The 14,956-nt window shown below is 49.7% G+C and overlaps 1 protein-coding gene across 1 annotated transcript in view; it reads right to left on the reverse strand.

Annotated features, from left to right (window-relative positions):
* The window catches only part of LOC121448541 (cilia- and flagella-associated protein 74-like), a 57,333-nt gene continuing 42,377 nt past the window's right edge, over positions 1 to 14,956 (reverse strand). The window contains exons 24-39 of the mRNA XM_041652630.1: positions 14,511 to 14,684; positions 13,986 to 14,119; positions 7,566 to 7,842; positions 6,314 to 6,412; positions 4,863 to 4,999; positions 4,086 to 4,220; positions 3,853 to 3,962; positions 3,658 to 3,713; positions 3,429 to 3,548; positions 3,010 to 3,165; positions 1,929 to 2,058; positions 1,577 to 1,731; positions 1,241 to 1,373; positions 780 to 910; positions 462 to 596; positions 1 to 356 (exon numbers count right to left, since the gene is read on the reverse strand). Of these exons, the coding sequence (XP_041508564.1) occupies positions 255 to 356; positions 462 to 596; positions 780 to 910; positions 1,241 to 1,373; positions 1,577 to 1,731; positions 1,929 to 2,058; positions 3,010 to 3,165; positions 3,429 to 3,548; positions 3,658 to 3,713; positions 3,853 to 3,962; positions 4,086 to 4,220; positions 4,863 to 4,999; positions 6,314 to 6,412; positions 7,566 to 7,842; positions 13,986 to 14,119; positions 14,511 to 14,684 (2,184 nt within the window). The 3' untranslated portion in view covers positions 1 to 254. The remainder of the gene's footprint in view (positions 357 to 461; positions 597 to 779; positions 911 to 1,240; positions 1,374 to 1,576; positions 1,732 to 1,928; positions 2,059 to 3,009; positions 3,166 to 3,428; positions 3,549 to 3,657; positions 3,714 to 3,852; positions 3,963 to 4,085; positions 4,221 to 4,862; positions 5,000 to 6,313; positions 6,413 to 7,565; positions 7,843 to 13,985; positions 14,120 to 14,510; positions 14,685 to 14,956) is intronic.

Below are 14,956 nucleotides of genomic sequence, written 5' to 3' on the forward strand. Positions count from 1 at the left end.
GCTGGCGGGCTTGGGATCTGGGGGTGGGGGTGGGGCATCTAGGAACAGGCTGTGTGAGGATGGATTAGTATTTCTTGGCTTGTGTGTATGGTGGTGGAGTCTTGTTGTTCTCAGGGCAGCAGGAAGTAGCCATGTCTATAGGGCAGGGGAGCTTTGTCCAGGCCTAGGGGAATGGGTTGACCTGGCCCACAAGGCTGGGAAGGAGTTCAAGGGTGGGTGGGAGGGTCCAAGAGGCTCTGTGGGTTCCTGTGACCTCAGATCCCAGCCACCACCTGGGCTACAAAGATGACTTTGTAGGTTTCCTTTCCGTCTCCCCGGAGCTGCAGCAGGGTTGACACCATGAGTGGATGGTCCGGCTGGAAGGAGATGCTCCTCAGTAGGCTTTCCAGACAGATCTGTTCTTTCTAGTGCCCTGCCTACTTCACCAACCCTCCCTGCCCAGCCTGGGTCCCAGGACCTACATCAAAGTCAGCAGGTGGTACCCAAGAGATGCTGATGGTCTTGGTCTGACCGCGCTCCACAGAAGCCCTGGACGGCTCGATGGAGAAGCCCTTGTGTTGCAGCCATGCGACACCATCCAGGCTGAACTCCACAGTCTGCGAGGCATTGAGACCACTGCAAGTTAGAGGGTCAGGGACCAGAGAGATGAGGGTGCCCAACTTTACCTACCCCTCAGCTCTGACCAGGGCCGCCACCCCACATCTGCTGCAAACATCCTGCGGGAGGGCAGGGAGGCCAAGGAGGCTTCTGGGGTTGAACGAAGCTAGGGTTGTAAGCACCTTCCTTGGTGACGGCTGGGTAGTCCGGATACAGCCCACTTGCAGCTCTCGGGTGGCAGGTGGGATTGGCGTGTCTGTGTCAAACTGGACATAGTTCAAGGTCACCAGAATGGGCTTTATCTCCTCAGCTTCTGGAGAGGGAGATCTAGCTGAGAAGTGGTTAAGAGGGAAGATGTGGCCAGGCAGTGAGGGAGCTGACTAGGGTCAGGCAGTGAGGGGAGCTGTCAGGGTCAGGCAGCACACAGAGCTGGGGAGTGAGGCTGGAACCTCTCAGAGCAATCTGCTCCGTAGAGATCATTCTGCCTGGCTCTGGGGCTGATGGGCTGCAAATCTGCTCTTCCAATGGGCCTCAGTATGCATGCCTACTGGGCTTGGGGTGCTGGAGGGCCCCGCTCACTGCTCCCCGAAGTTATCCCTGCCTCCCCTTTCCCTGAGCCAGAAATCACATGGTGGGGGCTTACCCTCTCTATGTTCTGTGTCCAAGGCAGGGATCACTGTCAGCGACTCCACAGGCACATCCAGTGGGTCTCCTCCCTCCACAAACATCATGTGCTCACGGGCAGCACCCTTCAGGAGGATCTGATGGGAGACTTTCTGGGGACAAGAAGCATAGCAGACTGCCCTGCGGCTTGAGGATTGGGAACTGAGGCGAGTTGAGGGGATGCTGATCCCTGCCTGACATCCTCCAACACGGGGTGCCAGATAATAAACACCTCCCATCAGGGGCAGCTGAGGGACACACAGGAGTCCCTCCCAGAACGGGAAGGGATCTGTGGGGGCCCTGCTATGAGCTCCACCTTTTCAAAGAGCACCACTTGGAGCAGGTCAGAGAAGTAGAGGCTTTCATGGTCCGGACTGAAGGTTACAGTGAATTCTTGAGCCTTCCCAGGGTGCATGAGTCCCTCAACTGGAGCAACACTGAATACGCTCTGCCCGTTGTGGTTCTGTGTGCCTGTGGGTAGGACGGGTTTATGATAAGCACTGCCAGGACTGCTCCACTGACCTCACACCCCCCTGCGTTCCTTCTTGCCCGGTGTCTTCATGATTTGTCTTGCCCAACTCCACGCCACATAGAACCCTCATTTCCCAGCGCAGATCTCCTCATGGTTCTGTGCCCTGTGACTCCTGACAGTGTGTTAGTTAACTCACCAACAATCTCAGTCCTCTGCTCACGGGAGGTAAGGAACTTGGGTAGCTGCTGCCGGGTCTCATCCCTTTTTCTAGAGAGGCTCTCCAGCTGCATCCAGAACTTAATAAGAAGTGAGGATTCATTCTGTAGCTGCAAGAGCAAGAATTCACACAGCTGAAGAACCCTCAGCTGCCTACGCCAGCGTCCCTAACTAACAAACCCTAAGCTGCCCACGCCAGCGTCCCTAACTAACAAACCCTAACAAATCCTAAGCTGTCCTACGCCAGCATCCCTAACTAACAAACCCTAACAAACCCTAAGCTGCCTACGCCAGCGTTCCTAATGAGATTGCCTGCTGCTGGATCACATCAGATGGGCCCAGGTGACATTATGCTCCAAGCCCTTTCTGGTGGCATCGCCAACAGTAACCACAGTGACCGTGTTTGGGATTCAGTCACTCAGTTCACACTGGCCTTTTCTGAGGCTGGCTGGCAGCCTGCTTCCCTACCCAACTGTGTGGCCAACTCTGTGCCTGTCAGCTGATCTTCAGAGCTCCTCTTAGCTGAACTATATCCTCATCTAGTCTCTTCCCCTCCCTCAACCCTCTCTTTGGAGAGCACCCTGTCTGGCACTCCACTTTAGGACCCCACCAGTGCAGATGGGCAAGTAGGTTGCTTGAGTCCAAACCCAGGGTAGCCCTCAGGGTGAAACAAGACCATGCTCATGGGGAGATGAGGGCGCCCAGCTCTCAGCATGGGTCTCCACAGAGGTCTATCCACAGGGTGGGGGCACCTAGGCAGAGTTCCAAAGAGAAGCAAATGAGAAGCAAAGCAGAAGGCTTGCTGCAGAAATATCCTTCAGGATATTACAGGAAATATCCTTCAGGCCAAGGGAGGGTGCTCCCGGCTTTCCCACAAGTAAAGGCTCAGGTCCCTGCTAGGAAGACATCAGAAATGACATCCTGTTGGGAACAGAGAATTCGGGAGAGGCAATCTATGCCTTCAGGTGTTTCCCAACCAGCTGGGTACTTTCAAATGTAGAGTTCACTGGCTCCAAGAAATCCTTTTTCAGGGGGCTGGGACAAGGAAGGGCTTAATTTACCTTAAAAGTTGTTGAGACAGATTCTCTGGCAAGCACATAGCCCATGTTGAGGATGTTGCCTTCAATGGAGCATGTGATCATGGATGCCACACCTGTGCCGGTCAGGGTGAGGCTGAGGGTGCCTCTCTTGGTGATAATGTCCAGGATTTCTTGAACCTAAGGAGATCACGTGCTTTAGCAAAGAGCAGACATAGAACTCTGCCGTGAGTAGCTGGCTGAAAGCATTGTGCCCCTGAGATGGCTTGGGGATCTTTGGCTCCACAGACTTGTTGACAAGAGCTGGCTCAGAAAGACAGGCTGCTTTCAGGCTCTCGCTGGTCACCTGGGCCTGAGAACACAGTGGTATCTGCCTGTGGCCGCACCACGGTCCTGCAGTGTGGGGGTCTGGTGCACCAGTACTGCCTGGGGGCTGCACTCACCAGTGTGCTCTCATGGGGAGAGAAGGACAGTGCCAGGGTTTGTGACTCGCCAGAACACAGCTTCTTGCAGGGGTTTATCAGAACAAAGGGGCCACTGGGGCTCAGCACTGAGAACTCCAACTAAGGACTGAGTATCAAGGAGGAATGCAATATTTTTGCAGGCTCTGCCACGCACCTCACTCCCATGTCCAACCCTGGAAGCTGACTCACTGAGCATGGATAAGGATACAGCAAGGTCCTCAGGGGAAATGTTTTGGAGGGTGATCTTCTTTATACTTCGATGCCCTGGAATGTGGCAGAGTCAGGTTACAGATCCTAGACCCCTAAGGAGCACCTGTTTCTACAGCAAGGTCAGGGAGCAGCTGGTGAGAGTAGTAGATACATTCTCAGGAGCAAGGGCTGTCAGTGTAGAATTAGGACTTACCTACAGCAATATCACCAAAGTTAAGGACACTATTGCCTTTGTTGGATGTAAGCACAATGGACGGAGCCACTGATGGACACCATAGTTCCAGATATAGAGTATTATGGGGGCTAGAGGCAGGACAAGGACAAACAAGGGCAGATTAGGGTGACCCTGTCTCCCAGGCCTCAGATCTGACCAGCAGTAGAGGAGGGACAAGGATCACACCCCATCCTGTCACAAGAACCCCACACCTGAAGCTCAGAGGTTCCAATTCCTTCCTGTCTTTGATGTCACCACTGGCAACAACACAGGGGACCACAATCCTGTCAAACTGCCCCTGGAAGGATCTGGCCAAGTTGGCTTGTGCAGCTTGGTATTCATTGGAGCTGGAATGAAACCAACAACGTACATTCATGCATGTACCTCATGACCTCTTAGGCTCTGAGTGGGACCAGACCTTCCTCATCTGTGATGCTCATGCCTGCTCTCTAGGGCTCTGGGCGCAGGTGGACTCTCTGGGGTGAAAGCATTAAGAGGCAGAGCTCAGGGCTACCATGGGTCCCAGGCGGTGGCCACACCAGTTTTGTTTGATAGACTAACTCTTCCACCCTTCTTTGGCTCCTGTAGGGACCTCTTCTCCACTGCAGGCCCTGGTCACCCAGAAAGAGGGAGTAAATGTCTCCATCACTTCCACTTGTCCCTGGGTCTACAGGGACAAGTCCTGGGCTGGCAAGTGCCCAACCCATCAGAGCTTTCTTGGGCTCAGTTATTTATTGGGGAGACTGGGGAGTCAGACCATGGCACAGTCTGTTCAGAGGGCTATCAGGCCCACGGAAATAGTCAAAGAATAGATGCCTCGGAAGAAGAGCCCTGGGCCCAGCTATTTTGGAAGCCAGCCAGTCTGGACCTGCAGCCACGCAAGCCAGTAAGCTGTGCTCCAGGCATTGCATGGGGAGAACCCTCTGCTGAACTGCACAGATCAGGGCAGGGCAGGTCAAACACAGACTGGGAGGATCCCTCCAGCCTACCTGACACTGAGCTCCTGCCCATGCAGCTCTGGAGTGTGGGGTGTGGAGGCCCGGGTTGGTTGGTCCCGGTTGTGAACCCGAACCACAGGCATGGACGGTTTCCACGTTTCCTTCCTTTGGACTGTTTCTTTTTGGAACTGTAAGTAGGAACAGATGCTGTGGGGCTACCATAGGGGCTCAGTCCTCTGCTCAGCAAGTGTTACACTGCTCCCCTGCCCCAGGCCCTTCTGAGGCCTAGCCTAGGAGGCTTGGTCTGACTGCTTGCTGAGTGACAGGAGCTACCAGTTCAAGTGTGGAGTGAATGGTGCCCTCAGATCAACTGGCTCTCTAGGGGAGTCTGACGGCAGGCACATCAGGGGAAAAAAGGAAGCAGTGGAGACAGGCAAGCATCCAGGGCATCTGGGAAGCCCAAGCAAGAGACTCCAAGAACAAGTTCATAGCCTGAAAGGTCTGACGTTAGAGAGAACAAGCCACAGGGAAGTGAGAAGTCTGCCACACTGGGGTCCTCAGTCTCCTCCAGTCCATGCCCTTCTGGTTCCTCACTGCCTCATCAGAAGGCAGAAGGTCAGGGCTCTTCGCTCATGTATGTGGTATAAAGGCACGAGGCCACGGCATGGCAGAAGGACAAGCTGTAGCCAGTGGCCTCACAACTCCCTAGACTGGGGCAGCATGTAAGGCTGTGCATACTGTTGGGTGAGGCTTGCCTACTGTTTCAAGGCTGCCTTCCCAAGATGCTTTCTGGGTTATCCTTCATGAGAGGCTATTCTGGGTTTTTATCCCAGTCCTGCTTTGGTTAAAATTCCAGCCACCCTTGGGGACACCCTCACCTCCCTCTGACTGTGGTGCTTTCATGAGAGGGATAGGTTTGCAAGACAATCTTCTACTCCTCCTGGAGCAGCTCAGAGCACAGTGCCAGGAAAGTCTGCCCTGTACTTCTGGGACACGCAGGACAGGTTGCAGTCCCAGAAGTCAGAGACCCACACAACTGCATCCCCTTTCCCTGTGCCGGCGTGGCTCTGCTCTCCCTGTGCCGGCTTGGCTCTGCTCTCCCCGTGCCGGCGTGGCTCTGCTCCCCTGTGCCGGCTTGGCTCTGCTCTCCCCGTGCCGGCTTGGCTCTGCTCTCCCCGTGCCGGCTTGGCTCTGCTCTCCCCGTGCCGGCGTGGCTCTGCTCTCCCCGTGCCGGCGTGGCTCTGCTCTCCCCGTGCCGGCTTGGCTCTGCTCTCCCCGTGCCGGCTTGGCTCTGCTCTCCCCGTGCCGGCGTGGCTCTGCTCCCCTGTGCCGGCTTGGCTCTGCTCTCCCTGTGCCGGCGTGGCTCTGCTCTCCCTGTGCCGGCGTGGCTCTGCTCTCCCTGTGCCGGCTTGGCTCTGCTCTCCCTGTGCCGGCGTGGCTCTGCTCTCCCCGTGCCTCTCCCTTCTGGCTGCTATACACCTCCTCTAAAATACTTCACTCACCGGTTTGTTCTCCTTTTCCTTGTTCAGGATCTGCATGGCTTCCTTCAGGATTACCTCATGCGGCAGCACAGGCTGGAAGACCACTTGGACCAAACACTTCTGCAGAGAGACACCAAAACTGCCTACCCTTCTGCAGAAGTTCAGAGGGCAGAGGTGGCCCTGCTGCGGCACCTCCCTCCTCCCACAGTGTTCTGTACCCTCCCTCCCTCCTTCCCTCCCTCCCCCCTTCCTTCCCTCCTTCCCTCCCTCCTTCCCTCCCTCCCTCCCTCCCTCCCTTCCTCCCTCATTCCCTCTCTGGTTTATCCAAGACAGAGTCTCTCTGTGTAGCCCCCTCTGTAGACCAGGTTAGCCTCACACTCACAGAGATCCACCTGCCTTTATTTCTCATGTGCCACCAAGCTTTACTGCATTTCTCTTAAGGTCACTTTTTTTAAAAAAAATTTAATCTAGATATTCCCTTCCAGGAAGGTTCTCCCTGATCGCTACCCTAGGAAGCTGGGGGTGAACTTCAGGCTATGTATGTTGGGGGTCTGTTAACTGGGGGTGCTGAGAGCAGGGTCCTAAATGGGTCAGAACCTCAGCAGACTAGAGAAGAAAGGAACCTAGCAACAAAGGAGCCCTTCTCTGTCTGCAGCAAGTCCCTATGGGACATGTCTCTAGAAAGATTCCACGGTGACTTGCTGACCACATCTCCTTGATGCTCAGGAGGTGGAGTGGGTGTGTGTAGGGTGTGAAATGTCAGGTAAGAGGGAGAAGAAGAAAAGACAGAGGAGGAAAGGAGTGAATGGGAGAGTGAGAAGGGAGAAGATGGAGCAAAGGTAGAGGAAGAAGAAGGAAAATAGAGCTAGACACTTCCATAATTCAGTGGGAGATGGGAACCAATACCGAGGTAACTCAGAATTTCTAATTCAGAAGTTTTACAGGACATGTTTTAAATAACTATATCCATTGAATCTTGCTGGTAACCACACAGACACTGGTGGAAGTGGGCTGCACAGCTGTTCTCCTTGAGGCAGGTGTTGCGTGGCCTTCTTTAGCTCCGTCTGCTGCGAGCCAACACTTGGCTCTTCTGCTAGTCTACACACCTTCCTTCCATCCCTAGGCAGGCACGTGCTGGGCAGCTGCCTTGTGGACAGGTGGGTCACCGTGTCTCCAGCTCACACCCTTGGCCTTGCTGTGCGCCAGTACCTGTGGTTAAAGTGTGCCAAACCGGGCACCTGCCTCCTAGCCTGTCAGTGGGGCCCATGCTCACCTTTCCTGGCAACACAGTCCCCACGGATGGGGAGATGGTGATGGGTGAATTAGGGGGCAGCAAGAACTCAAAGGATGTGGGTCCCACTGGGGTGGCTTCCTCAGACCCAATTCGAGGCAAGGAGTGGGTCAGTTTGTTCATGCTCAGGTGAGAATTGATGACGTACAGTCTAGACACAGTGGTGCCACACAGGGCCGTGGCTGAAAACTTGATCTGGTAGTGGGACAGCTCCAGGGGTGGGTGGACACCCACTGCTTGGCAAGACACCTTGAAGCACCTGAAAGCAACCAATGTGGGTGGTGCTCATTTTGTGCTGTGGCAACCGTGGGTGGAGGAGACACATAACTCCCCACATGCCAACTGTGACGGACAGGCCTGTCAGCTGGTGATACCCCAGGTGCCCAAGACTTAGTCCTACGGTCATCACGGATGTTTACAACTTAATTAACCAGTGTGGGGAAAATGTATAAGAAAAGTATATAAACAAAATAAAAACATGTAAATTTCTTTAAAAATAAGGGTTGCAGGGCTAAGAGATGGCTCAGAGCAGAGGTTCTCAATCTTCCTAATGCTGCAACCCTTTAATACAGTTTCTCATGTTGTGGTGAGCCCCAACCATGAAATTATTTTTTTGCTACTTCATAATTGTAGCTTTCCTATGGTTATGAGTCATCATGTAAATATTTGATATGTGACCCCCCCCAAAGGAGTCTTGACCCACAAACTGAGAACCACTAGCACAGAGGCTAAGAGCACTGGCTGTTCTTGCTGATGATCCAGGTCCATTTCTCAGTACCCACATGGGGGCTTCAACCACCTGAAACTCCAGTTCAAGGGGAGCAAAGTTCTCTTCCGATCTCTGGAGTTCCTGTGTGCATACAGTGCACATCCAGACAAGCAAGCAACCCACATGCATGTAAATAAATTTTTGTTTTGTTTTTGTTTTTTGAGACAGGGTTTCTCTGTGTAACAGCCCTGGTTATCCTGGAACTTGCTGTGTAGACCTGAACCCAGAGAGCCACTTGCTTCTGCCTCTGCTTCCCAAGTGCTGGGATTAAAGGCGTGCACCACCACTGCTTGGCTAAAATTAAAATTTTAAGAAAAGAAAAATGTAGTCAAAGGAGTTTATTTCTGACTTTTCATTTTTTTTTAAATTTTTAGTGTGTGTGCATTGGTGCACGTGTATGTCTGTGTCAGGGTGTCAGATCTTGGAGTTACAGACAGTTGTGAGCTGCCACATGGGTGCTAGGAATTGAACTCAGGTCCTCTAGGAGTACAGCCAGTACTCTTAACCACTGAGCCATCTCTCCAGCCCCCGATTTCTGGCTTTTTACATTGAATATTTCTTGACAGTTATATTTGTCCTTTCTCTACCTCCCGAGTGCTGGAATAACAGGTGTGTTTCATCTTGTCTTATTTATGGGGTGATGATATTGAACTTAGGGTTTTGTGCATGCCAGGCAAACTCTCTACCAATTGAGCTATAATTCTAGCCCCATGTAGTTGGTTATTTTTGGTTATCTTAACCACTGGAAGTTTTACATTCTATATTTTCTTTGAACTCCTATGTTCACTAGACTTTTCCTCATCAACTTTTCTTTTTTTCAAGGCAGGGTTTCTCTGTTGCTTTGGAGCCTGTCCTGGAACTAGCTCTTGTAGGCCAGGCTGGTCTCGAACTCCCAGAGATCCGCTTGCCTCTGCCTCCTGAGCGCTGGGATTAAAGGCGTGCGCCACCACCGCCCGGCTCCTCATCAGCTTTCATCATTTGTTTTCTGTACTGAGGGTTAAATCTAAGTCCTCGTGCTGGTGAAGAAGGAACTCAGCTGTTCAGTTTCACCCTGTGCTCATACACGCATTGTTTTAAAGGTTTGTTTGCTGTGGAATGATCCTTTTGTTGCTGTAAAGACTTGTCACCAAAAGCAATATACAGATTCAATGCAATGCCCAGCAAAATCCCAGCAAATTCTTCATAGACCTTGAAAGAACAATACTCAACTTCATATGGAAAAGCAAAATACCCAGGATAGCCAAAACAATCCGGTACAATAAAAGAACTTCTGAAGGCATCACAATCCCTGACTTCAAACTCTACTACAAAGCTACAGTACTGAAAACAGCCTGGTACTGGCATAAGAACAGATAAGAGGACCAATGGAACCAAATACAAGACCCAGATATCAATCCACACATCTTTGAACACCTGTTTTTTTGACAAAGAAGCAAAAAATATCAAATGGAAAAAAGAAAGCATATTTAACAAGTGGTGCTGGCATAACTGAATATCAACATGTAGAAGAATGAAAATAGACCCACATCTATCACTCAAGTCCACATGGATCAAAGACCTCAACATAAAGCCAACCACACTGAACCTTATAGAAGAGAAAGTGGGAAATACACTTGAACTCATTGGCACAGGAAACCACTTCCTAAATAGAACCCCAGCAGCACAGACACTGAGAAAAACAATTAATAAATGGGACCTCCTGAAACTGAAAAGCAAAGGACACGGTCAACAAGACAAAATGACAGCCTACAGAATGGGAAAAGATCTTCACTAATCCCACATTAGACAGAGGTCTTGTCTCCAAAATATGCAAAGAACTCAAGAAATTGGACACCAAAAGAACACATAATCCAATAAAAAAAATGAAGTACAGACCTAAACAGAGAACTCTCAACAGAGGAATCTAAAATGGCTGAAAGACACTTAAGGAAATGTTCAACATCCTCAGTCATCAGAGAAATGCAAATCAAAATAACTCTGAGATTCCATCTTACACCTGTAAGAATGGCCAAGATCAAAAACACTGATGACAACTTATGCTGGAGAGGATGTGGGGAAAAGGGAACACTCCTGCATTGCTGGTGGGAATGCAAGCTGGTACAGCCCCTTTGGATGTCAGCGTGGTGATTTCGCAGAAAATTATGAAACAACCTTCCTCAAGACCCAGTAATACCACTTTTGGGTACATATCCAAAGGAAACTCAATTGTGCCACAAGGACCTTGGCTCAACTATGTTCATAGCAGTTTTGTTTGTCATAGCCAGAACCTGGAAACAACCTAAATGCTCCTTGACCGAAGAATGGATAAGGAAAATGTGGTACATTTACACAATGGAGTACTACACAGCAGAAAAAAATAACGACATCTTAAATTTTGCAGGAAAATGGACGGAGCTAGAAAACATTATTTTGAGTTAGATAACCCAGACACAGAAAGACAACTATCACATGTACTCACTCACAGGTGTTTTTTAAACCTAAAGCAAAGAAAGCCAGACTACAAACCATAATCCCAGAGTAATGGAGGAAGGTCATTGGTTAAATAAAAAGAAACTGCTTAGCTCTCATTGGTTAGAAGATAGGTGGGAGGAGTAAACAGAACAGAACGCTGGGAGGAAGAGGAAGTGAGCTCAGACTCCACAGCTCTCCTCTTGGGAGCAGACGCCTCAGAGAGATGCCATGCTCCGCTCTCCCGGGCAGATGCACGCTATGAAGCAAGCCGCCAGGTTAGACATGCTGAATCTTTCCCGGTAAGACTGGTGCTCACAGATTATTAGAGATGGGTTGATTGGGATATCAGAATTAGCCTGTAAGGGCTAGAGCTGAAGGGCCAAGCAGTGTTTAAATGAATACAGTTTGTATGTTGTTATTTCGGAGCATAAGCTAGCCATGTGGGCAGCCAGAGTGCTGGGGATGCAGCCCCGCCACTCTTATTACTACACCAGAGAACCTAGATAACAATGCGGACACCAAGAGAGACTCACATAGATCTAATCTACATGGGAAGTAGAAAAAGACAAGATCTCCTGAGTAAATTAGGAGCATGGGGACTTTGCGGGGAGGGTTGAAGAGGGGAAGAGGAGAGTCAGTGAGGGAAGCAGAGAAAAATGTAGAGCTCAGTAAATATTAATAAAATAAAAGATTTGTCACTAGAGTTGGTTTAATAAAAAGCTGACTGGCCAGTAGCCAGGCAGGAAGTATAGGCTGGACAACCAAACTAAGGATGCTGGGATGAAAAAGGGCAGAGTCAGTGGAGTCGCCAGGAGACGCAGAGGGAGCAAGACATGCTGCAGGACAGGTAAAGCCATGAGCCACATGGCAATACACAGATTAATAGAAATGGGTTAATTTAAGTGGTAAGAGCTAGTTTAGTAATAAGCCTGAGTTATTGGTCGGGCATTTATAATTAATAATAATATTAAGCCTCAATGTGTTTATTTGGAAACTGGTGGGTAGGAAAGAAACATCTGCCTACATTTGTTCATTCATTTATTTGCTTGTTTGTTTATTGAGACAGGGTTTCCCTATGTAGGCCTGGCTATCCTGGAACTCACCATGTAGATCAGGTTGTCCCTGAGCCCACAGATCTGCCTGCCAAGTACACCACCACTGCCTGGCTTTAAAGGTTTTAAGTTTGCTAGCTAGCTAGCCTGGTCTACTTGGTGAAGTTCCAAGTGAGCAAGAGACCTTGTCACAAAGAGAGAGTGGAAGGTGCCTGAGGAACAATACCCAAAGATCTCTGACTTCCACAGGCACACACACACGTGCATGCCCACAAAAACCTACCCACACGTATACAAAATATGTTCAGATGTTCAAATATTCAGATATGTAAGTTAACATCTTTTGAGGTAGAGAGATCATTATTAATATTTAATTGAATAAATAAATGTATAAAGTATGATAATTACTAAATATAAAATAAAAAAATTACTGGAACCTTTTATTTTTTTATGTAGTCTAGGTTGGCCTATAGCTCGGTATATAGCTCAGGATGGCTTCAAACTTGCTTCCTGAATGCTGGGATTACAGGCTTGTGCTACTGAGTTAAAAATTCTAAATATTTTTTCTTAAGTTTGTGTGTGTATGATACATGTATATATGTGTGTATATGATATATGTGTATGCACTGTATAAGTGTGTGCTTGCATGAGCTACAGTGCAAGGGTAAAGGTCAGAGGCTAACTTTGAAGTTGTTTCTTACCTTCTATCTTGTTTAGAGATAAGGTCTTTCTTTTTATTTAAAAATTTCTTCATATTTATTTAGCATGTTTGTGTATGTGTGGTATGCATGTGTGTGGAGGTCTGAGAACAAACTGTGAATGCCAGTTCTCTCCTGCCAGGCTGCCAGGCTTGGTGACAAGTGCCTTCACCCACCGGTCCGTTTTACCAGCCCAAAGCTCTCTCTCTTTCTGTGGCTCTTGCTCACTGCTATGTGGCAGGTTAGCTTGCCCTTGAGTTTTCCAAGGATTTTACTGTCTCTCCCTTCCAGTTTGACACATTACTGTGCTTTGTGTGGGTTCTAGGGGTTCACACTCAGGCCCTCACACTTCCACGGCAAGCACTTTATCCCCGAGCCATCCCCACAGCTCTCAAACCTTTTTTGTTTTGTTTTTGAAACAGGGTCTCACCTCGTAGCCTTGGCTGGCCAGGAATTCACTATTATAGACCAGGGTGGCTGCGAACTCACAGAGATCTGCCTGCTGAGGGCTGGGATTAAAGGCACACTCCATTGTACCTGGCTCAAATCTTTAGATTAAAAATTTGTGTTTGTGTGTATGTGTGTGTGCACTTGTGTGCATGCACGCATACTAAATTGTATAAATTTATGTGTACTGTGTGTGTGCAGGAGACCAAGGAGGCCAGAGAAAGCATGACTGCCTGGGACTGGAGGTTCAGGTGGTTGTGAGCCACCACTCGGGTGCTGGGAACTGAACTGATGTCCTCTGCAAGAACAGTAAGTGCCTTTAATTGCTGAGCCGTCTTTCTAACTCCCTTTAAATTTTAAAAGGAGGTTTTTGTTTGTTTTTGGGTTACTGAGACAGATTTTATGCAGCCCAAGCTGGTCGCAACCACTTTATGTGGCCAAAGGTAACCCCACTCTTGCCCTCCGGCCTCTAGCGCCCACGTGCTGGTATTACAGGCACTTATACCTCACCTGTTCATGTGGTGCCAGGGATCAAATTCAGGGCTTCAAGCATATGAGGCAAGCACTCTACCAACTGAGCTGTGCCCGAGATACCAACTTGTGAAGGCAAACACATTGGAATAACCCTAGGCCTCCCAAGAGAAACCCAAGGAAGGAGGGAAGGCCAAGTGTCAAGCCTTGACGGTGACCAATGTATGAATACTTGATGTGCTTTACGTATGATACTTTTCACAATGTCCTGACTGCACAGAGATGCTCGTGTACACAATACTCATGTTCGTCAGCTCAGTTTTTTTTTAATCTCCTCACATACAAGGGTAAACTAGTCCAAAGTAAAAAGCCATGTGGACCTAAAACCTATCTGTTCCTGGGTCCTGGGCTCCTACTGGCCACCAGTGCTGTCTCCCCAGCCCTGAGGTCAGCCTGATGGGATCTGTTCAGATGGACACTATGGTCACATGTCTCTGCTGTCTAGCAGACTTACCGGTTTATTTCAGATTTGCAAATCAGCTCAAATCTGTATTCCTTGGCCTTAATGGGCTGGAAGATTACATCAAGTTGCAAAGTTTCCAGCGGCAAAATTGTCCCAAACCCATCATTGGGCTGGATGTCCACATACTGGGAAGTGGAAACAGAGTCAAAGTGAAAGCCATGCTCTGTAGAGCAGGTGGTAGGAACCTGTGTACCCTGTATAGGAAGTTTGGGAGCCCACATACGAGAGTCTGAGAGATACATGTGCGTGTGAGGGTCTGTAAGCTAGGTGTGTGGGGGTGAATAGGGACAGCCTAGGAAGGGCTGATGGCAGCGAGGCCTAGGGCATCCTATTGAACTCTCCTGTGGGGCTTGGTTAAGGAAAGTCTTAGAAGGCAGGCAGGGGAGAGCCAGGGAGGGGGCATCGAGGAGGAGGAGAGGGTCAACTGGGATGAACATAGGGCAGCAGAGTTGCGATGCCTGGGCCTGGAGAGCCGCTCTCCTGCCCTGTCTCCCCAGGGATGACCACAGCAGCTACCTTTGGAAGTCCGACGAACCCAAACTCCTGGGGCAGCAGTGAGAGGTTGCTGAGGTTGATTTCTGTCCTGATAGCCTCATAGATGGTGCAGTAGCCGAAGTTTATCTCCAAGGGGCTGATTTCCAAGTCTGAGGTGGTGACGACGGCTTGGACAGTGAACCCCACTGGTTTGTTCTAAGGTGCAAAAGGCAAAGAACATTCCCAGCCACGGGAAGCTTTATGCAAATTACAAGGGTGGTTCTGCTGCCTCGTGGACAAGAGTATACTATTTCCACAACATGGGTTTCTCAGTGAAGATTAGAGAAGGAGCACAGGCGGCAGCCTAAAGGATCGGCCAGGTGTGGCAATGTGGCATGTGACACATTGTGTGTGACGCGTTGTTTGTAAGCACATACATGTGAACCCATGTTGATGAGGGCAGAACATGTATGTATGTATGTATGATG

Source organism: Microtus oregoni, unplaced genomic scaffold, assembly GCF_018167655.1.
Source record: "Microtus oregoni isolate MIOR12 unplaced genomic scaffold, Mior012 000005F_ref0000423, whole genome shotgun sequence".
NCBI classification, from domain to species: Eukaryota; Metazoa; Chordata; class Mammalia; order Rodentia; family Cricetidae; genus Microtus; species Microtus oregoni.